General features: G+C 51.6%; 1 protein-coding gene across 1 annotated transcript in view; it reads left to right on the top strand.

The window, feature by feature from the left end:
- ALDH1A3 (aldehyde dehydrogenase 1 family member A3) overlaps positions 1 to 23,400 on the top strand; it is a 30,624-nt gene that overhangs the window by 2,715 nt on the left and 4,509 nt on the right. The window contains exons 2-10 of the mRNA XM_090263817.1: positions 2,556 to 2,660; positions 4,568 to 4,708; positions 9,096 to 9,225; positions 9,543 to 9,604; positions 10,694 to 10,822; positions 12,322 to 12,435; positions 15,193 to 15,295; positions 17,494 to 17,678; positions 22,348 to 22,512. Coding sequence (XP_090119943.1) covers positions 2,556 to 2,660; positions 4,568 to 4,708; positions 9,096 to 9,225; positions 9,543 to 9,604; positions 10,694 to 10,822; positions 12,322 to 12,435; positions 15,193 to 15,295; positions 17,494 to 17,678; positions 22,348 to 22,512 — 1,134 coding nt within the window. The remainder of the gene's footprint in view (positions 1 to 2,555; positions 2,661 to 4,567; positions 4,709 to 9,095; positions 9,226 to 9,542; positions 9,605 to 10,693; positions 10,823 to 12,321; positions 12,436 to 15,192; positions 15,296 to 17,493; positions 17,679 to 22,347; positions 22,513 to 23,400) is intronic.

The following is a 23,400-nucleotide window of genomic DNA, read 5'->3' as shown; positions in this document are numbered from 1 at the left end:
CTTGATTTGAGGCTCCAAACAATAAAACCAGCGTAATGGGTAGGCCACACTCACCAACCCTTTCTTTATCTGTGTTTCTGCTTCCTTTCCATGGAGAGAAACTCAACAGTGGGAACCACTTACAACATGACTTACTAGTGTAGTATAAAGAAAAAAATTTTTTTTGCTAAATTGGAAACATTGTGATGGGAAAAATATGGTTAGAGTTGAGCGGTCTGCATTTTTTTTTTTTTTTTTTAAGTTGCTGGTTAGACAGGACTACGGATCAATGTCATGGACAACCAAGTAATTTGGGGGAGAGGCACATGCTTGGGGATGAAGTGTAACAGACATCTGACCATTGCAATCTGCTTCCCTCCCCTTTATTTATATTCTCTTCTACCACCTTCTCATTTTCCGCCCCCCCTCCCCGGAACTGATACTAGGGAGGACCTAGAATCAGCAGTTTTTGCCGGCTGTCTCTATTACCTAACCCACGAAATTTCATCTTCCGACAAATGGGCCTCCCTTCCTGGCGGCACGTCCCTCCCACGTGCAGTTCACTCCCCTCCACTTATTAATTTCTCCCTGTTACCGAGCTTGCTCCCTGGATGGCAAAAGTCGACGCTTGGATTTGGTTTCAGCTGGAAGAATAAACCTGTAATTGTAGCCTGGCCTCGTCCGCGGGTCTCCCTGGGGGCCTGGCCTCCCGGTGAAGGCGCTGAGCTTCCAGGAGTCAGCGCGGCCCATCCCATGGGCGAGGGATGGTCTCGGCTCTGGATTCCACGCCATGGCATTGCGGGGGAGGGCTCTGCCCACCTGCCCAGCCAGAGCTGGCCTTCATCTTTGTCCCACTGGACTCAGACCTCCCTGCTTTTCAGGAAGAAATATTGAAACGGTCTCCCCAGCAGCTTCCCGGGGAGCTTTGGGGTTTTCGCAGGAAGACCCAGGACAGAGGACAGAACCAAGCCACTTCGGGGACAAGATGACCCTCCTGTCCTTGGCCCATACTAGGGAGTCAAGCAATCCAACTGGATGAAATTCACAATAATCGTAGTGACCCAATTGTTCCTTTAAATGACTCAAAGAGAAGCCAAGGTATGCATACAGACATAGAGTGGAATCTGATAAGCTAGGTCTGTACTTAGATATTATTGACAGTATTTTATTTGATGGAAATGCTTCTTGAGGGCCTTAGCCATGTCCGTGACCTCTGTGACTGAGGTCTTTCTGATGCCATGATGGGCTGTGAGGACAACGCCATCCCCAGCTGCCACAGCTGGAGATTGTCCATCTCTTGCTGGATGGTTGGGTCCTCATGCTAGTGCTTTGTGTATTATCTGTCACCCCTCTTGCTAGTTCTCTTCCAAAACCCCTCTCTTTTAATGTGATGTCTCTTTTCTTTCTTTGTTAATTTGTTTTTTACCCTCAACCAAGGACATGATTATTGATTTGAGACTGAGGGGAAGGGATGGAGAGAGAGAGGGAGAGAACCATCAATGTGAGAAAGAAACACGCATCAGTTGCCTCACATATGTCCCAACTGGGGAATGAACCCGCAACCTAGGCACGTGCCCTGTCTGGGGATCGAACTGGCGACCTTTCGGTTTATGAGACAATGCTTCAGCCAACTGAGCCACAGTGCCCAGGGCTAATGTGAAGTTTCTTAAAACAGTTAGAGCTTGGAGTAAACTAAGTAAATAGTACACACATTTCAGTGCATGCGATTGGGGAGTTCTTGTTAGTTTGCTCATGACATCTCCTTCTTGGCTTTGTCCTAGATAACTCAGGATCCAAACTAAATAATTTTTGTGGGTTAATTCTTTGGTTCGGCATACAAATGTTTATTTGCTATACCTGTTAATATAACCAGGACACTTCTTAACCTTGATATTTATCTTTGTATTCCAACACTGGCTTTTATTAAGCCCAACATGAAAATAGACTGTTTTGAAGAGGATGGGGGAGGGGTGCTGGGGGGAACTCATAAAGACTAAAGAGTTATAGTGAGATTGCTGTATAAACCAGGTCCTTGGCAGTCTGAGGCCGGGCGGGCAGTGGTTGAAACAGGAAGAAGGGAGTGCCCACTGCTGACATATTCTTCAGGGGCAGGCGGATTGCTTGGCCCTTAATGTATATAAACCTACTTAATGTTCCCCCAAACTTGAGGAGAGTATAGGATTTGACTTACCCCCTTATTTAATTATACAGCTCAGGTATCCCTCTGTGAATCTGTGCTAGTGATCAAAGAGGAGAGAGAGAGCGAGAGAGAGAAAGAGAGAGAGAGAGAGAGAGAGAGAACATTTTAGAAAAAATTCTGAATATTTTTTGCTTTATTGTGATAAAAAGTAATTCTCTGAACACGGATGAAAAGTCAAGAGACTTGGATTCTAGGCCTGCGTGTGCTCCCAGCAGGGCACGTGACTCTGTCTCCCCTCCAGGTCCCCACTGTAAAGTGGCGGGCAAGTGGGAAGTTGTTGAGGAAGGATCAGACGTCCCTGAGGTCCTCAGCATCCTGGAGTTATAGGATTTTGATCTGTGCCTAATAATGCCTTATGACCTCCTTTCTTGTTTAGATATTCATCAACAATGAATGGCACGAATCCAAGAGTGGGAAAAAGTTTGCCACATATAACCCATCGACTCTAGAACAAATATGCCAAGTGGAGGAAGGAGATAAGGTAGGTGTCCCCCACCCCACCCCAAGTAATTCAATTTCAGACAAGAAAAGGGTAAGGAAGCAAGTCAGCCTAGCCGTGACACAGGGCCACTCTCAAGGCAGGACCTAACTCACTGCTTCTCAGACACACGGCCCCGAAAGGGACCAGTTAGGGATAATCGGCCGCAGAAAGTCACTCTCGTTTGATGGATGTCTCCCCATCTATGAGGGTGACCTCAGCTATCCCCCTCACATGGCTCAAGGAAAGGTTTTTATCAATTATTTGAAACTGGAGGCATTAAAAAAATCTTCCCAGAAAGCGTTTTTGGCTGGTGTGTTTCACCAAGTGCAGCAGAAAGGAAGGAGACTTGCTAACCACGTCACGAAAGGGTAATGATGTCACGTCATTGCCAGATTTCTTTTCTATCAGAAACTTAAATGATCATGGGACATACTGTAACAAGCGTATTATAATATAAGCTATATATGTGTATACTATCACTATATAACACATATGGGTATGTATTATAAGCCAAAGCATATATGTTATAGATAACACTATAGAATATATAAAGCTAAGGGACTTCTGAATGTGTCCTTGATACATTTCAAAGCCAAAAAGTATCTTGTATCTTTTGAATATAAGTGCCACTGGGTGAAAGGTTGAAGGTCAAGTTTTTCTAAGGAGAGGAGGGAAATGTGAACCTCTTCTCAACTACCAGAGTACTCACCTGGCATTCCTGACAAGTGTGTGGGCGATTTTGCACATGGAGAGGGTTAATGCCCCGTGTGTCAAATAGCCTTGAACTTGATGCCACCTGCTCTAGCTTTGTGACTGGGTGCACTGCGTGTGGTTCCACCGGTATAGACCCTCCAACATGCAGTGCCCCATGCAAAGTGCTGTTTACAGAGATGCTAGGACCAGGGAGCACATGTGGCGATGGGAGGGTGGGGGAAGGGTGGGAGGCGTGATGCTGAGCAGGGTCCCCAGTGAGCGACCCTCACAGGCATCAGGGAGGAGAAGGAGCCCACTGCCCTGGGCTCCGGCTTCTCCCTCTGTCTGGGCGGCTGCTCTGAGCACGTGGAGTCAGAGGCAGCCCTGTCTCCTGCTGCTGGAGAGGGTCTGCGTCCACCCCAGAGCCTGCGACAGATCGACCACTCGGAGTCCTAATATCACTCTCCCTTGACAAAGCTTCGATTCACATGGAATGTTGGTGAGCCTGGATTGTACCAGGGACCCCCTGCCAATACACCTCCCTAGGAGGCCCAGAGGGGCCTGGGGGATGAGCCGTGACCCACCAACAAGCAGAGCCTCGACCCCCATTTCCCCAAAACTAAGAATGAAGAACAATACTCTAAACATCTCTTTCCTTTTAAGTAGAAAGTTCTAGTGTCATTCTATCAGTGTGCAGAAGGACCGATTCCTTGTCTATAAAATGGTTCAAAAAGCTCCTAAGTCTCCCCATCTGGGGGCTCTTCCGATGTGGCTGGTTCTGAGACCCACAGAGTCCCCCCCATGTCCCTGCTCACTGTTGGCCGAGAGGCCGCAGCTGGGACAAAATGCCAAAACAGTCATTTCCCACCTCGCTGGTGACCAGCGGGCGGGTGCATGTTCAAACGGAGCTAGCAAGTGGAAACTCTTTTCCTGCTTGGGTTACCAAGAAAAATACCTCATTAAGGTCGGTGGCTTTATAAACTATTTTAAAACACTTTGCGATCCAAAAGAAAGTTAATACTTAGCCACGGTAAAAATCTTGAAAAAGACTGAAGATGTAAAGAAGAAAAAAAAGAGAGAGAAAGCCCCTCAGCCATTGCCCGCCATCCCCTTCTTCTGTCACCAGGGAGGCAGGTCCCTGTTAGTCTCTGTCACTGTCCCAAGCTGTAGTCTCATCATAAGGTGACACGCTCTCTCTTGTTTTGGCCTCGCAGCCCGATGTGGACAAGGCCGTGGAGGCCGCGCAGGCCGCCTTCCAGCGGGGCTCACCGTGGCGCCGGCTGGATGCCCTGAGCCGGGGTCGGCTGCTTCACCAGCTGGCGGACCTTATGGAGAGGGACCGTGCCGTCCTGGCCGTGAGTACCCACCCAGGAGGGACAGGCGTGGGACAAGCTGGCCTCAGCGAGGGTCCCGTCCCCTGTGGGGTGCGGAAGAAAAGCCACGTGGCGCTGGTTTTGTGTGACCTTGGGTCTGTTCGGTCTTCGGGGTTTAGTGTTCTGGAGTAGGCAGGTGTCCTTTTTCGTTTTGAACTTGGCCTTGTGTCCCTTGCAGCTCAGCTGCCTGGAGGAAGTTCAGCTTATTTAATGGTTCCCAGACTTGAGTTATTTATGCACAGCTGATGGACTGATCCTACCTTGTACATTTATGAACATCTCTTTTTAAAAAAAAACAAAAAACATCGACTCCCTTTTAAACTTAAATTTAACCTTACCTTAAGTGACAATATCCATGGACTCATAGGTTTAATATTTATGAAAATAAAGGCCACCACTAAACATAAAAATTGTTCCTATGTGACCTGAAAATCTTCTCTACCTCACTCTTAAACTGGGCCATGGTGAGCCTGTGTGGCATGATGGTGAGGACAGGGAAAACTGTCAGTGTGTGAAAGACCTGGGTTCAAATCCCAGCTCTGCCACTTACTAGCTGTGTGACTTTGGACCAGTGGCTTGACCTCTCTGAGCATATATTTTTTCATGGAAATGGTCACTAATAATGATATCTAAGCATTGTAAGAATGACCCATTTAAACTCCCTGGCATGCAGCAACGCTAAATAGATGAGAGCTATTACTATTACTCCATAGTTATGCTCTCTGAAGACCCAGGTTTTAAGCCCAGGTACGTAACCTCCGAACCATAAGTTTCTAGGCACTTTAGGTTCTATGCTATGAAAATGGGGAAATTAATCCAGCCCGCTCCCTGAGGTTGGGCCGCTCCCATGCGATGGGGCTATGAAAACATTTATGTGTTGTAAGTGCCTTGTTTAATGGAATCCTCAGACCCCTCCTTTGGCCCTGTGGTGAGCGGTCAGAGGAAAACTCAGGGCCACCTTGCGCCGCAGGGTCCTTTGCCAGCTTGTACAGCTCACACTTCTTAAAACTTGCTCCAAACCTTGAGGCATGTTGGTGAGGCAGGAAATCTCCTTTTTGGCCTCTGATCTGGAAAAACAGTTCTCTCCTTTCTTGATCTGCTGTCAAGACCAAGCAGTAAAGTCCACACACTCGTGGAAGACAGTGTCAGCCAGGACACTGAAGTTGCTCTCGTCACCAACCGTGTGTCTGGGGACATTGGGGGGAGGAACTCCCGTCTCGGGTTCGACTCGTGGGTGCGTTGTCCTGGGGGACACAGCCGCCCAGACCAGTGATCTTCCTCCTCCCCAGGCAGCCCGCCCAGCACGTCTGCCCCAAAGCCAGGTGAGGGTAGCCATGTTTCTCTCCGAGGAACCTCTGGTTTCTTCCTGCAACGAAAGCCAGCCTCCAGTCCCGGGCTGCCCGACGGGCTTTTTCAAAAACATGTCTGTGTTCACCCAGCATGAGCTCATCGGTGTGCAATGTCAGTGTGGACTCAGAGCAGGGGAAGAGGATGTGCCCTGGGCTCCCCGCCCACCCTGTCATCTCAGGGAGCACAGGCTGCAAGGCCACCTTCACCCTCCGCCCACCCTGTTGTCTGGCAGGACGGTGTTGTGACAGCAGACGGAGCGAGTCACCTCCGCCACCGGGACCCTGATGCCCCTGGGAAATGAGACCCGGCTCTTTGCCGCATCATGAAAGGGACGAGCAACTGGCAAATATGGGTTTTTAAAAAAACACTTTTTAATCCTCACCTAGGGATATATTGTGTCATTGATTTTATTTTTTTTTTTTATTTTTATTTATTTATTTATTTATTTTTAGAGGTAGAGGAAAGGAGAGAGAATGAGAAAGAAAAAAAAAAAACATCAATGGGTGGCCTCCAGCACATGCCCTGACCAGGCATCAAACCCATAACCTTTTGGTGCGCGGGACGATGCTCCAATGAGCTGAGCCACCCAGCCAGGGCAGCCAATTTGGTTGTTAAAACTTGGGCCACATCACGGGGAAGCACCCCTCACGCTCCTCCTGGATCTGTCTCTCCTGCATTTTCAGGCAGCTAAGTGCTTCCGTCAGTCACGCTCTCGGGCCGGCTCAGTGGTTCAGACAGAGCTGGGCATTTACTTCTGTGTTCAGTGCTTGGAAGCAGATGTGGAGGGTCTGGCAGCCCTGCTTTCTCTCCCCTGCTGAGGCAGTGGGACCCAGAATCTGGCTTTTCCACGCTCCTTTCGGGAGCCCCCAAATAGGGGTTCTTCCTGTTTACTCTGTCTTTAGCCTTGGCACACGGAGAGTCCAGGAGTAGCCCTGCCCCGCATACTTTTCCTTCACTCTTTAGCATCTGAGCAGTATGATGCTAATTTTTCAGAAGGCAGACTTGTCCCTTAAACCGTTAGAGGAAATAAACTTGGGAGCAGCTGTGATTCGCTCATGGCCCAGCCACAGTTAAGACTTGATTTCTCAGGCTCAGTCCTGTCTACTCACCTGCGAGTCCGTTTGTATTTTTATTTTTAAAACAATTTCCTGTCAGCACCTATTGTGGCCAGCAAAATCATGTTTTCTCTGCGGTCGGCAACGCTGCCCAGGTGAATAATGAGAAATAATCAATGCTTGGCGAATGCTCGCCACGTACCAGGCTGGTTGGTAAACCCTTCATCTGGGACCCTTATCATCCCATTTAGGGGTAAGGACCCCAAGGCCCAGAGAGGTTAGGTAACCTGTCCAAGGTTGCCCAGCCAGAGACGTCCTACTATTCCCCCTGATTCTAGGCCCCAGTCCCTTGCCTTTCTCTCCCTTTCTCTTCCCAGAAGAGGGCCAAGAATAAATTCCTGGTTCCACCAGCAGATCTGCAGATACTATCTGCGGTAGTCTACCCCAGAGAACTTGTGGCGTGATTTGCAATATTGGGATTCCCCCTGGGAAAATACAAGTTCTAACTGGGAATGTAAATTAGTAGGAGTCAAGGGTACAGTGTGCTGGGGGTCACCTTGTCACCTTGGCCTGTGTTGGTCCCTGAGAAGTACCTGAAGGGAAGGAGGGACACACACACCCTCACTCAAATCTGCCCTGTCGTCCTCAGCAACCCAGTCCTGTGTCCTCAATGTCCCCAGGTGAGGACTGCCAAGCACGTCCGTCTGGTCCAAAAAGGGATGACGGCTCTAATCGCCATGGTAATTACTGTGACTGAACCGTGACCAGGACGCTTGCCATGGGCAGGCACAGTTGTCAGGATTTTATAGATTTTAACTCCTCCGACCCTCCGACAGGCCCCATGGGGTAGGTACTATGACTATTGTGAATCTCGGTTTACAGATGAGGAAACAGAGGCAGGGAGCCATTCCGGGAAAGCGGTTGCCTAGTTTAGAGGATGCGGATCTCAGATAGAACCCCCAGCATCTCCCGTGGTGGTCCCGGTGCAGAGCAGTCACGGGGCTGGCTGAACGGTAGGCGCCCCAAGTTCAGTGCCAACTGTGCCGCTGACCAGCTGGATGACCTCAGATGAGTCCCGGCCTCTGTTAGCCTGGTGCCTGCACCTTGCCGTGAGAATGGAGCTGTCATGCTCAGAAATGAGGCATGCGTAGGCGCACACGGGGCGGGGGGTGGGGGGTGGGGGGCCTCTTCCTCTGTAAACCACCATCTCACTGCCTCGGCTCTAAAACAAGAATCCAGCCCTGGGCTATGTGTTCGGGTGGCCACTTCCTGCAGAGATGGATGATGGGCAGTTTCAGCGCCCGGCTCCACTGGGGCCGCTTGTCTGAAGGACAAAGGGGCCCTCTGACACCCGGGCTGGAAATAGCAAAGCGTCCTCGGCATTGAGGAGCTGGGCAATCGCCTCCCTCACCACCCACCACCCAGGGCGAGTCCGCTCTGTGCATCCGGCCTGGCAGCCCAGGCTGGGAGCATCGCGTCTTTGTGCTGGTTGCGCGACCCTTCGGGGCTCGCTGGTCACTCTTTCCGCGACGTGCTGGTCAGCGGGGCCAAGAGGGAAGGACCCGTGTTCTTCCGCTCTCCTCTGTCAGAGGAAGCCAGCCCTCTCTCCAGCCGCCCTGCCCAGAATGTCCCAGGAACACACAGACCCGCCTGGCCCAGTAGCTCCGCTGAGGTGACAAAATACTAAAGTGTCCTCCTTCCTGGTGAGTCTTCAAACCAGCCTTGCGCCCACTGTCCCTTATGGGGACGCGTGCCTCTGCTCCAGTGGACCCTTCAGCATCCTGACAGTCGGGGGCAGGTCTTATTTTAAAGGTAGCATCTTGCTTTCTGAGGGACACAGATGGAGGGATGTGTGGAGGTCAATGTTCTGGGACCACGCCCTTACTGCCCGCCCCCCAACGCTGTTCTTAGCAACCTGACAGGTAAGAAGAAAACTGTCTGAGACCGATGTCTTGTCGTTGCAGACCCTAGAAACAATGGACACAGGGAAGCCATTCCTTCATGCCTTCTTCATCGACCTGGAGGGCTGTATCAAAACCCTGAGATACTTTGCAGGGTGGGCAGACAAAGTCCAGGGCCGGACCATCCCCACCGGTGAGCGTGGGACTCTCAGCCTCAGATGTCATCTCTGGGGGACCCTGTCTCTTCCTTCCTCCAGGTGGCCTCGGCAGAGCACCTCTGGCTGTTTCCCCAGTTCCTTCCCAGTCCCCAAAACGAAATGGCACGGTGCCGATCCTTCTAAGGAATGCTGCTGTTGAAAATGAGTTGTAAACCACTTCTTTGTGCGATAGGCAAGGCTTAGAACTGTCACCTTCGTGGACGTCCAGATTCATTTCTTGTCGTGTTACTGCTTAAAATTCTTCCATGTAGATTAACGTGTCTTCCTCTCCTCCGTGTGACCTTTCTTGCAGACGACAACGTGGTGTGTTTCACCAGGCACGAGCCCGTAGGTGTGTGTGGGGCCATCACTCCCGTAAGTACCTGGCTCCTGGCACCCCACTCCCTTGGGGCCCTTAGAACCAATTTCCAGGGTGTTTTGATTCGCTGTCACCAGCATCAATTGAGCGTTTGCTCTGTGGCATGGAGCTCCGTGCTTGAGGGTCATCAAGGAGGATTAGGCCCCCTTCCTGTTCTCGGGGGACACCCTGGGGTACGTCACAGGAGGCAGCATGGATTCCAAATGGAGGGACCCGGAATGGCCAGCACCCCTCACGCAGTGATCTCTTAACTGGGTCTTGAATGAAAAGAAAAAATGTTCAACAGGCAAAAGGGTTTTGCAAGTGAAGGAATGGCCCGAGCAAAGGCCTGGAAGTGCTCCTTCAATGGCAGGACACCTGCTAACACCAGAGCTTAGATGGGGGAGGAGGTGAGAAAGAGGATGAGGACCTGCGTCAGGTGGAGGGGGCTCAGCTTCCGGTGGCCTCGGCGGCTGCGGGTCCCGGACTTCATTCCCTGGGCGGTGAGCAGGCTGGCAGGTGCCAGGAAGTTCCCGTCTGTAAATGACGGTCATGGTACCACGAGCTCATCCTGGTTTGTGAGGATCAAATGCGTTAACATCTGCGAAGGGCTTAGAACAACGCCTGGCACACGGCGGACGCCCGGGCAGCGTTAGCTTGTGTTAGGCTTATTGTCATGGTCATTTCAGTCTCCTTGCCTCTGTTGTCGAAAGATGACAAGGAGAGCAATCCCCCAAATGAATTTCTCCAAGCACCCAGTTCACTGGGGGATCGGTCTGTATTCTGTGATCTCTGATTGAGGAGAGATGGGTCTCATTTCTGCAGGATGCCTCAGAGCCTTGAACGTGCTAACGGCTTTGTAAACCTCCCAGAGTGCACTACTGTGGGATCCCCTTTGCAGACAAGAACTGTTAGCACCCCCCAGACTGTGCTTAGGAAGCGCCAGGCAGGAATGCGGTTCTGATTGTTGCAGACTGTTCTGTTACCGCTCGTACCCCCAATTAGACCATGCGAAGCAGGCGCCCTCCACAGAGGCAGCGTTGGGCATCGGAACAGGGGAGCGGGCTGGACCTGGGTCCCCCATGTCCCTCTGTGTCCTGTTGCAGTGGAACTTCCCTCTGCTGATGCTGGTGTGGAAGCTGGCGCCCGCGCTGTGCTGCGGGAACACCATCGTCATGAAGCCCGCCGAGCAGACACCCCTCACCGCCCTGTATCTCGGCTCTCTGATCAAAGAGGTAAGACGTGCAAAGGGAAAATATTATGCGTTCCTGATACCGGTCCCACCCCCAGGACGCAGGCCACCATTGCGAGATAAAGCTGCCCAGCCGCGTGGTGCCTTGCGTGACAGCACAGCCCGCTCACAGCTGAGTGGGAGGGAGGTGACGCCTATTTCACTTGGCGAGTGCCCGTCCTTTCTCCTGCTCGTGGTCACTGATCGAGAAAGAGCTCCATTCCTCCCACGGACCTGCCTGAGAAGCCTCAATGCTCGCCAGGGGCTCAAACCTACGTTAGGACCAAACACTTTCCATGGAGAATTTGCAGGAGAGTTGTCTGCAGGGGAACTGGCTGTTCGGAAGCTCTTGGGGTCTTGCATTGTGGTGTAGGAGATGGTCCGTGTTCCCCTTGGAAGGGTGATCTTGGCAGCCCCGCTGAAGTGGCTGTCGCCCAGCCAGGCTGCCCAATGCTCTGCTCTTGGGCGGCTGATCTCCTCTGCCCTGGCAGCCGCCACTCAGGGGAACAAGCGTCCCAAAGGGACACCTCCCTCCAGACACAGCTGGCAACGTGGCTCAGTCCCTCTGTCCCCAGCTTCTGTGTCACAAAGATTTAAAAGAAGAAACAGGAAGGAGAGAGGGATGGGAGGGGAGGGAAGATTCATTTGTGTCACTTCCACCAAGCGAGTGGGGTCAGGACTCACGAAATGTCCTGCTTTGATGGAAGGTTGGTTGACAAGGGCAGGAACTGACCAGTTCCCCACTTTCCTTTGACCGTGATGCAGGACATGAATAAGTCCTATTTGTGAGCCTGAGAGATTCTAAAGTCCTCACTGTTACAGAAGTGTCTAGAAAAATGAAGATCTCAAACACCATGTCCTGGAGTGGTCATTACCTAAAACATAACGAGTTTTAGGAAAGGCCCTGGGCACGTGGGGCCGCCCGTCCGCCAGCTCGTTCATCTGTGCTGTTCTCGGTGAATCCAGGGGCCTGGTGTGTGTGTGTGTGCAAAGCACGAGGTGTGAGTGTGAAGGAAATGGCAGCCCCTGCCTGGAGGACGTGCCAGATCGGCTATGACCCAAGTCACACCCGCGAGAACCTTGCGGGGGTGACATCATGTGGCCCCATGGAACACGAATGAGGCAGATTTAAGAAATGGAAGCGGAAACTCGGGAAGGATATTCTGCAGCTGGCTCTGATCCTTGGGGGTTGTGACCGAGGTGTCCCTGTGCCCCAACACAGACAGACAGACAGACACACACAGGGAACAGTGCTTGGCAACAGAGGGCCACCACCTGGAAGGAGGGGTGTGCACCTCACCCTGGCCCAGCCAGCACCCTGGCCCCCCCAGCCACCTGGGCTTGCGTTCCAAAGTGGAGGGGTAACCCAGGCCCAGACTTCCCGGTGGGGACGCCACTCTGCTTGGGGACATCACGTAGCCGTGGCTCTCTGGGCCCATGCGTGGGTCCATGGTGGACACTGGTCCTTTCTCTTACCTGAAGGCCATCTCGATTTTCCCCCAGGTCGGGTTCCCTCCAGGCGTGGTGAACATCGTGCCAGGATTCGGGCCCACGGTGGGAGCGGCCATCTCTTCTCACCCTCAGATCAACAAGCTCGCCTTCACCGGGTCCATAGAGGTAACTCCCCGCTGGCTGCAGGCCAATGTGACCGTCGCTGCCTGACTGGAGATCTGTGAACGTTTCCTTTGAGAGGCTATGACCCAATGTTCCTTTTAAAGCTGACCACATTTTCATACGAAACCATCAGTTTTTCAAAGTCACCAGTCCCGTTTCCCAACTAAATAAATATTTAATAGGACCCAGAAGCCTTAGCAGAAATGATCGTTAGATAAGAGAAAATAAATATGTGAAAAGCTGTCTGACAAACAGCATCATAATTAAGGTTAAAGGGCAAATTACAAGCTGGGAGAGAGATGTCATAATGTAGGCAGGTCTCCAAAGGCACATGTCCATAATACGTAAAGTGCTCCTAAGAAATCAATGAAAAAACAACAAAAAAAAAAAGACAAACTGAATGGTAGCAAAATGGGCAGCTCGGAGAAGAAAAATACTAAATGCCCAACAAGCTTAACCTAATTCACTGGTCACTGGGAAACATAGAATCAATAAAAACTCTTCTTCTTTTGTCCCTCAGATTGTTAAAAATTGAAGTCTTGTCTAAAGAAGGCAAGGGGACAAAAGGAACTCACTGAGCCTAAGGCAGGGGGCTTTGTGGCAGGACCCTCACAAATTTGGAAATTGCAAAACTTTTGATTTAGAAATTCCATTTTGTAGCAACTACTTAGAGCAATAATCTCACAAGCAGATTACAGAAAATCTCATTTGTATTTTTCAGTACATTATATTCATTCTGTGCAATGTTGATAGTTTTTATAGTAAGAAAAGCTGTCCTGATCTATTGTTTAAACACATAAAAAAGTGAACTATATCCAATAGGATCCCATTAGTTAAAGTGTATGGAGAGAAGTAGAAATTGTCTGAAAAGGATTCCCCAGAAACTCTTTACCATGACCTCCTCTGGGGCAGGTCCTAGGGTGAAGGGGGATGAAAATGTTCCTCTTTAATTCACATGCATCTGCACATGGAATCAGTTCTAATGAGAAAATACTTTCTCTGTAGTTTAAAAAAGAAATGGCTGACTCTGGCCAGTGTGGCTCAGTTGGTTGGAACGTTGTCCCATAGACCAAAGGGTCATGGGTTCGATTCCCAGTCAGGGCACATGCCTGGGTTGTGGGTTTGGTCCCATGTTGGGGTACGAAGGGGAGGTGACCGATTGATGTTTCTCTTGCATGGATGTTTCTCTCCCTCTCTCAAAAAATCAATAAACATGTTCTTGGGTGAGGATTAAAAAAAAAAAAAAGACAAGAAATGAATGAGTACTTCCCAAGCACTAAATGTCCCCCGAGTCTCCCTCCGCTAGCCAGCTGGACAATACTGCTCCCCACTAGGAAGGGTGAACATTGTTAGAGAAGCATAGACAGGATAGAATTGGGCCCCTGCGTGGTATTAAAACAGGGGACAGCCAGTGGGACTCAGCAGGCTGAACGGGGCAGCAACAGCTTCATTCCCTGCTCAGCCGGGACTGAGGGACAGAGAGGCGCCAGGCGTGGCTCCTGCCCCGAAGCTGCCCCTCAGGCTTCCCATTCTCCTCACCCAACAACAAAATCAGCCCCGCCTTGTCCCTGCCTGGCTTCTCTGTGGAGAGGCCCTGACCTCTGTCGGTGACCATCTCTCAGCGACCATACGTCATGGACAGGAGACTGGCCTCTGTGGCTTCCCACCCTCAGTCCCCCCGCTGTCCAGCTGGAAGAGCCCCTCCTCAACCCCACCAAGGAGCTGCCAGCCTGTGGCAGGCAGGTTTGGCTCCTGTGGCCTTCCTGGGGACAATCGTTGTCACTGTGGACATATTTCAGACCTTGGTCATGCTGTCACCCAGGAGCTGGCCAATTTTTATTTTTAATCCTCACCCAAGGACACGCTCATTGATTTTAGAGAGAGAGGAAGGGATACAGAGAGAGAGAGAGAGAGAAACATTAATGTGAGAGAGAGGCATTAATCGGTTGCCTCTTGTATATGCCCCAACCGGGGATCAAACCTTCGACTTTCTGGTGCATGGGACAGTGCTCCAATCAGCTGAGCCACCCGGCCAGGGCCAGCTGGTTAATTTTTAAAATACACCTAGTTTGGGGGAACAGCCTAGCCCCGTCTCTTGCTTGCTGCCTGGTCTAGGCCGCTACGTGCACCTTGGTCTCTGAGTGCCTTCCCAGCTCTGGGTTAATGGCATCTGGCTTAACCTGTCACCCAAGATAAGTCAGCGAGGTATCCTGAGCCAAGCCTACCCCCTAGCGGCGCATGAGATGATAGGAGGGACGATGCAGGGACATGCGGGGGCTGAGTCTCAATGGTTGGGAGAGGGGGCCTCTGTACTTCACACCCCTAGTGCACCCCACCCCCTGCAGAGGCCCCCCGTGTTAGCATGTGTTTCCACGGAAGCGACTCCTCGCCCTGAAGGTCAGCCTCCCGAACTCCCTAACGCTCAGATTATACCAAAGAGACCGAGCGAACCTTGTCCCTTCCTAGTGAGAGAGCAAGGAGCTGCTGCTTTGTCCCCCAGAGCTGAGCTGGCCTGCTGCTGGGATGGGCGGCCCCCAGGACAGGGACGAGGCCGGGTCCCCCACCAGCCGGCTATGTGGCTATGGGAGCATTGCTGGGCCCCCCCGAAGCCTCCCACACCACCCCTGTACGTGAAGCAGCTGGGACCAAGGTGACATTAAGGTCTCAAGCGCTAGAAGCGGCCTGGGGAGGGTGACGGACCCCTGGGCCACACATCGGGCCATACCCGAGGTTGACTCTGGTCTGTTGGTTATCCTGAAGGTGGGCAAGCTGGTTAAAGAAGCCGCTTCTGGGAGCAACCTGAAGAGGGTGACCCTGGAGCTCGGGGGGAAGAACCCCTGTATCGTGTGTGCCGATGCCGACCGTGAGTCTCCCCCTGCTGGGCTCTCTGGGCTTCGGGGGGGTTCAGAAGCCTCTCCACGCTTCCTTGACCGAATCAGAAGCAGCTGAAACATGCAGGCACATCGTGGGGGGCTTCCTCACCTGGGGGCATCCTGGCACACAGAGGGTGCTGAAACACCAGCTTTATTGCAGATAGAAAGCTCCCCTGGAGGGAGACATGTCTTGGGTGATCATCGGGGAGCTGCCTGGTTCTGCCGTTCAAGTTTACGTTTGCCTTCCCACCCCCGTGGACAAGGCCCCTTTCTTCTCTGAGACCCCTGAGCAGGAAGGCGAGGGGCGAGGGGCAAAAGGAAGAACAGGGCTTGGGGGTCCAACTCCCAGGCATTATTAGCCGTTCCGCCCCCCAAGCCAGTAGTTCCCTAACGCTCTCAGCCTCTCCAAAGACTAGAAACGGCCTCCACCATCTCTTCCCCAGAACAGCCCTGCCCTGCAGCTCAGTGTCTTATTTACCTGTTGCAAAAAATAGCCTCCCTCACCTTACCCTTTAGCGCCAGAAATTCCTTTCAGGAAGAACAAAGCTTTCCATTCCACGCTCAGATAAGGTTGGAATTGCAAGTATCCCTGAGAAAAATGACCCTCGTAGAGTTTCTTTCTAACTCATCAGTGGCTGGTGGCATTTGCTCTCCTTGAAGCTGACTTTCGGTGGGAGAGAGGACTGCGAAGGCAGAGTGCTTTTTATTATTATTATTATTATTATTATTATTATTATTATTATTATTATTTGCCTGAGTTGGTGCTCCCTTGTGGGAGTATCATGGTTTCTGGAGCCACGTGGGTCTTGCCCCACAGGGACCCACATCCGGAGTTCTAAACTCCAAGCCTACAAAGACCTGGGACTCCTGTTTGGCTGAGTGCCGCCATCTCTGGGTACCCCACGTGTACCTCAGCTCACCCCCTTTTCTCCCCAGTGAGAAAACTGTGACTAAAACCCAAGCCTCCCTCTGTGTGAGGGTTGGTCAGACATAGCCATCTGCCGCCCATGTGGCCAGTGCCGGTCCACAAAACCCAACCCTGATGTCCCCTGCATCCCGGGCGTGATGGCAATGCTAACATGCCACCAGCCCCCAACACTGCCGCCGCCACCCCGGCTCCCGGCAGGAAATGCATTAGTTAGTTGGGAGGAAGGGCATTTTTAAGTTGGCACGGAGAATAGGGGCCGCAGGGCGGAGCAAGAAGCTTAGCATGCTGTCCTGCTACCACACCGACTCACACAGAAGCCGGTTAGCGACGGCCTGGCTCTCAAAGCCACGGGCGGTGTCCCGGACAGGTGCCCCAAGAGCAATGGTGGATGCACAGAGGGGCCTCGCTTTTGCTCTGTGCCAAGGAAAGCTGCATTATTCAGCAGTGCTTGTGTGGTGGTGGTGGTGGTGGTGTGTGTATGTAGGGGGCTTATATTCAGAAACCCCCATGAATGTAAGAAAGTCCCACTTATCATGCGTATCCATCAGGCAGGCTCCCAAAGATCTTCCTTACTAAGCACCCCTGGGTGTGGTTCAGGGCCCGCTCAGCGATTAAGATTCAGACCTTGTCAGGCAGAATCAGTGCGCTCTCTCTCTCTCTCTCTCTGAACCCTTACAAGTTATACGTGGTGTTATAGGAACAATAATCAGACCCTTTCTGCTACACAAGGTGGAAGACTTGGGATCCTTTAAAAGTTCTTGCCTTGTCCTGGCTGCTGTGGCTCAGTGGACTGAGCATCGGCCTGCGAGCCAAGTGTCACAGGTTCGATTCCCAGTCAGGGCACATGACTAGGTTGCACGTCAGGTCCCCAGTTGGGAGCGCAAGTGAGAGGCAACCACACATTGATTAAAAAAAAAAAAAAAAAGTTCTTGCCAATTGGCTTCCTTGTCAATATGTAGCAAAGATTATTCTAAAGGACCCGAGTCCCTCAAAAACAGGGAGGGGCCCCTGAGCCAGTGAAAGGGGGACTATGACAACTTCCTGGTTTATTAGCATAGTGGGGACCTCTTCGACCCCAAACTCGGTGGACCCGAAAGTTCTTTCTCCCATCCTCTGTGTTTGGGAAGTGCCAAGGACGAAATTAATTTCTGAAGTCCCGGAGCCCGTTTTCTTGTGTGGGCGATTAGAGCTGCAGCTGTGGCCAGCCCTGCCCTAACGATTTAATGGCTTTCTCTGGCCCCCGCCGCCCCCTCCCTCCAGTGGACTTGGCAGTGGAGTGCGTCCATCAGGGAGTGTTCTTCAACCAAGGCCAGTGCTGCACGGCCGCCTCCAGGGTGTTCGTGGAGGAGCAGGTCTACGCAGAGTTTGTCAGGAGGAGCGTGGAGTACGCCAAGAAGCGGCCCGTCGGAGACCCCTTCGATGTCAGGACGGAGCAGGGGCCCCAGGTAACCGATTGATGTGTGGGAACCCATGGTGCGTGTCTGGGAGCTGAACCAGGCATCTCCTCGGACCCTGGCCTGGGCCGCCTTGGTGCTCTGTGATTTCAGGGTCCCTCCCAAAGCCTAAGGGGGGCTGACTTGCCTTTCCGCTTCAGGCGTCTGTTTAGACGCTGAAAAACGGTATGATTCCCTCTCCATTGGGTCGCTAGGGTTTTGAAACAGGGCTGGACGCAAAGAGGCTTTGCTTTTGGCAGCAAATAATGCCAAACTCGGGGCCTCGCCAGGAGTGGGGGCCGTTGCCAGTCTGTAAGGCCATGTGCCGGCACCCTCTGGCCACAAGGCTGCCCCTTCACTAAGCCACCGGGGTGTCCAGGAGTGAGCGTCAGGCAGAGGCTGTCTTACCCGGCTGGTCTCCCTGCAGAAGAGGGTTTGCAACTCTGGCCAAAGGGCAGCCGATACTGGCTGGGGCAGCGGCTGGAGGTGGCCGTCTCAGCCTAGACACTCTCAGGCCCATGTGTGTTACAGGACAAGGTGACCATCAGAAACCACAAAATCCCAGGGCAAAGAGCTTGGGGAGTGGGGCCCTGGTTGGAGAAGCCAGCCCAGTCACAGGATGAAAATTATCATAACCGCAAGGTTTTATAACCTCTTTAAAAGGGCACATCCTGTATCACTTTCTTACTAATTACGCAGTCCAGCCATGGATAAATATTTAAAAGAGGGCAGCCTGACCATCCAATGCATTATTGAAATGGAGCTCGGCGGCCGGCCACTTTGCTGGTGATCAGCATCCTGCCCCAGCCATGGAGTGTCAGGACTCTGCCACTTGCCTCTCGCGGCTTACCCGCTGCACCGCGTGTTTACATGGACGCTGCAGATCTGGGCACACGTCAGGCTCTGTGACCGTAGGAAAAGCCACGCGCTCCTTCCAAACCTCAGTTTCCTCGACTGGAAAACGGGAGTAATTGGTGACTGTGTTGAAAATTTCAAAGCACCGAAGAAGTTAGTGTATTTGAAAGCAGGGGGCGTTCAATGACAGGCGTCCTGATCTAGGCAGCAATGAGTGACTGAGCGTGACTCCAGCCCATGTCCATCAGTCTTGCTCGGCCTGTGGGGATGCTCTGGCTGGAGATGGAGAAGGACTATGTGGAAGAGGTGCGTTCTGGCCATGGTGCCCACCCTCGCTGTGCCCAGCCACCACGCTCGGTGGCTCTGATGCCCTGTGACCTGGATGGAGAGAAGTATCTCTGCTTGTGGCCAACACTCCCCACGCTGCCAGTGTCAAAAAGGTTGTCTAGAGGCCTTGGCTGGGATTCAGATCTGAATACAAACCCGGCCACAAGCCATTATTGAACCCACAGTGATGTTAAAACTGATCCAGAGTCCATGGGAAAATATGGGCGCTGATCCCGTACTAAAGGAAACTCTTTTTCACCCCCTCATTATTCCCAAGTCTCTTTCCAAGGCTCCGCGCTTGACTTTGGAAGCCAGATAGAGAAACCTCTTCCAAGAGGGCAGATCCAAGCAGAATGGGTGTTGATTTCTTCGGTGCTTTTGATTTCTCCGCTGAAAGTCCTTTTTGAAAGCTCACTTAAGCCAGCCGACATCAGTGTATTATTTTAGGATGCTGTTGGGTTGTTTTTTTTTTTTTTCCTCCCAAAGTGCTTTTTCATCTACGGTAATAAGATTTTACTCCGGGAGGACTTACAGCTGTCTAAATAGTTCGGTCTGTCTCATGCCCATAAAACAGCTCCATGACCTAGATCCCTGCTCGCTGCAGGCAAACCGCTGGCTGGAATGCTCCAAAATCTCTCAGGTTTATTTGGCAACTGAGCTACGAGGCGCGTAAACATCACGCAGGCCACCTGGTGGGGCCGATCCGGCGTCCTCTCCAGGGGGCCAAGTGCAGCCCTTGACCAGCCCTCCAGAGGCCTTATTTCTCTCACATGGACCCACCAGGAAGAGTTAGGCCTGGATGTGTAGGGTCTCCATAGAGACCAGTACTGCCTGCAGAATAGCTGGGCATGGGGCCTGGTCTTATGTGGCCAGCAGCCTCCCAGAACCTGTAGTCTGATGCAGGCGGAAAAGCCCTCTTGGCCTCACAAGAGGAGGTGACAGTCACACCTGCAACTTTTACCCCAAGACTTGGTTGGCCCAGAGAGAAATTGAGAAAACCCTGAGATGCTACTGTGGTGGCTGCTTGAGTTACGTTGTTAAGTGGGAGTGCGTACACAAGTCAGAACCCAAAACACATATAAAGGTCATGCCTGGTTCCTTCCCTTCCTTTCATGTGTATGCAAGTACATATGAATAGGTGTTCCGATTCCCCCTATTTCTACCCGGAAGATAAGTGTGACATCTATACTGTTTTGCACCTCGGTTTTTGTCCCCTAACGAGAAACTTGAAGGTCACTCAGTACTAGCCCATGGGAACCTACCTCACCCTTGTCATATGTACATAGAAGTCTGCTGTATGAACCCACGCGCGTTCAAGTGGCATGTTCTGATGAACGTGTGGGTGTGTGCATACAATGCCACAGAGTGCATCCTTTCACACACCTGCGAGGGAACCCACAGGACAGACTCCCCACCAGGGGTTGCTGAGTGAGAGCACCTCTGTCATTTCTACAAACGTTGCCACATCAATTTCCAAGAGGATGAATGAACAGAACACATGCCCCTATCAGTCTTGGAGGAGCTTGTCTGTTTCTCCAGACTCACGGAATGTGGCTTTTGGCCCATCTGATAGTTACAAATGGCATCTCACTTGGCCTTAAAATGCATGTCTCTCTCATAATGCGTAAGGCAGAACATCTTATCACCTGTCCAAAAGCCGTCAGTATTTCCTTTTCTTTTGGCTGTGTACGTGGTTTGCATCTTGTGCTGTGGGAACGTTCGTCATTGTTCCTATCGCTTCTAGGGACTGTCCACGTACTAGAGAGACTGGCTGTGTTTCTATGATAAGATTGGTGAATTGTTTCCAGTTTATTTTGCCCTTTGACTTTGCTTATGACGGTGTTCCCTTTTTTTTTTTTTTCCATACTCAAATGTATCAGTTTTTTTTTTGTTCTTTTGTTTTTTTTCTTCCTGGATTGTGAGTGATGAAATGCTATCAGTTCTCCAGCTTTACAGAGGCCTTGTCGCATGTGAGAGGATTTGAAAACTTTCAAGCTTTGGTTGTCCACGTTCAGTCTGCAGAGGCAGATTTAATGGCGGGCACGCCGGACGCGCACCCTGGGCCCCGACATCTGAAGGGCCCCCGCAAAACCCCAACTTTACACTTTTTTCTAATGACACCAAGTTTGGTTTCGTTACTACGCTGCATAAAATGTGGTTAACATGTATTTTTATGTTCCCTGTCTCTCTCTCTCTCTTTTTATTTTTATTTTTTTTAAGGGGCCCAATATTTTCTTCTGTGCCCGGGGCCTCAACCGACCTTAATGCGCCTCTGTCAGTCTGTGATCTGTTTGGAGTTTACCCTGGTGTAAGGTGTGAGTTATGGGTCCTGCTTGGCATTTTAACGTGTGACCCACACTTCATGAGTGGACTGACCAAGTGACGTGTGTGGTTTATGCCCACCCATTCTCATAGAGCCAACCTGCTCCTCAGTGACAGACAGTCAACCAAATGCACCATTGGGTTTGCTTACTTTTTTTTTTTTTTTTTAAATTAAATGAAACCAGATTTTCTATCTCAATGTCTCAGCTATAGCAAACCTATTAAAGCTCTAACTCTCCCAAAGAGGAGGGAATAGAAGCAGGTTCATGGTCAAGAACAGGCCTCCCATGGATTTGGGGGGAAAGGCCCAGTCGGAGTGGGGAGAGCACACCTCACCTTGAGGCAGTCTCCCAAACGGGGGCCCTTTGACAGCTGGGTGGGCGCCATGCCTGCTAACTGGGTGTTAGGCTGGTGGTACAGGACACACTCTGGCTGGGGAGACCCCTAGACGAGGTGCGAGACCATGGAGCCTTTCTGGTGAGCTGGCTCCCCGCCATCCAAGGAGCACCCCCTCTTGCCCCTCTTGAGCCTCATCCGCTCTGTCTCTAGGGATGCTGACTCAAGTGGTCTGCTTTCATTCTCCCTTCTCCTCTGCACCACGGACAGAGAATTCCAATAACAGTTACCCTGACCCGCGGTGCCCTGGCCATGTTCCCAGATAAAATACATGGCCCCCAGTTAGAGCTGAAGTTCCTATACATAGGGAATCCATTTTTAGCATCACCATGTCCCAAAGACTGTTCGGCAGATGCTTCTACTAGAAAAATCATTCCTCGTTTTCCAGAAATTCAGATTTAACTGGGGGGTCCTGTTGTTTTATTTGCTAAATCTGGCAACCCTGTCAGGATGCGCAGAGTTAGAAGAGCAAATGATAAGACCACTCAGGTCTTGTTGTACCCACGGATTTGCTCAGTAGCGTGGAGGGGCCAGACGCGTGAATAAACCCCACGCCTGGCGACATGAGCCACGCCTGTCTCCCAGCTCTCTCCTTCTCCAAAGAGCCTGGATTTGTACATCAGGGACCGTTTCATCCAAGGCACATCCGTTCCGTGAGTTTATGACTTGGCAAGAACATTTAGGGGCAAGACAGCTGACCCTGCTGAAGGCCATTGGATGTGTAAGATGGCAGCCACTGTGCAGAAGGAAACCAGACACTTCTTCCTGTTGTGTTTTGCAGATTGACCAAAACCAGTTCAACAGAATCCTCGAGCTGATTGAGAGTGGGAAGAAGGAGGGAGCCAAGCTGGAATGTGGGGGCTCAGCCGCGGAAGACAGGGGCCTCTACATCAAGCCCACCGTCTTCTCGGAAGTCACCGACAGCATGCGGATTGCCAAAGAGGAGGTACTGGGGCTGCCGGAAAGGCTACAGCCCAGGGGGCACGGGGCTTTACACACTTGGGGTCTTCTCTGGGGCTCAGTGACTCCAGATGTCTTTGGGACGGGAGTGTTTTTCTCTCTGCTGTGTCATTTTTCCTTCCCATCGGGGTCCTTAGCAAAGTCGTCTTGCCTTCCCCCCACTTCTGGAAACCCCTAGCCCTGTACAGAGGGTGCACAGTATCCTAACTCCCCTTTTCCACTCATCTCTCATCATTTCTCCAGACCAACAATCCCTCTCTGTCTTCTAACACATCTGGGAACGGGAGGCTCTCGCCCCTTGTGTGTTTCCCCAAGGATCATGGACTTAGGATCCAAAGCTGCCTTCGGTCTCCCAGACTGAAGTTCAATGCCAAGTGTTCATTCAAAGAACGCATCACAGATAATAGTCTCTCTGAAATTTTTCATCGCGGGCATCCTTGGGAAGGGTGGAAAGGAGTCCCCATAGGAGCAGACCGCTAACTTTGTCTTCCAATCCCGCCCTGGAACTTGAGGGAAACTAGTTCCCACCCTGGTCCCAAGTGGTCAGACCCCAGGGTGAAAGAGTGAATCATGGCCAAGGGCTTCCTGGACAGGCATTTGGAAGATTTTCTCCCTGAGATTTTTAGCGGTGCCCAAAGACCCAGCTCATGAAACCTCCCTACGACAAGAGCTGCTTGGGGACGTGGGAAGGTATATTGGGCAGATTGGTGCCGTCCTGTAAGGCCTGATCATACTGCACATTGAGTGGACCTCAAAGCTCCCTTCAGAATTGCCTCAATATATTCAGCCTTTAGCTCTTTGCTTTCAATTTCTTTGCCGTGTTACTGACTCCCTCTCCTGGAGGTTTGATGGAAACATGTCAGGGCAACTCCTA

Source organism: Furipterus horrens, unplaced genomic scaffold (genome assembly GCF_987537825.1).
Source record: "Furipterus horrens unplaced genomic scaffold, mFurHor1.1.pri manual_scaffold_16, whole genome shotgun sequence".
In the NCBI taxonomy this organism is placed as follows: domain Eukaryota; kingdom Metazoa; phylum Chordata; class Mammalia; order Chiroptera; family Furipteridae; genus Furipterus; species Furipterus horrens.
Note: the sequence above shows the minus strand (reverse complement) of the source record. Positions and strands in the feature narration are given on the sequence as shown.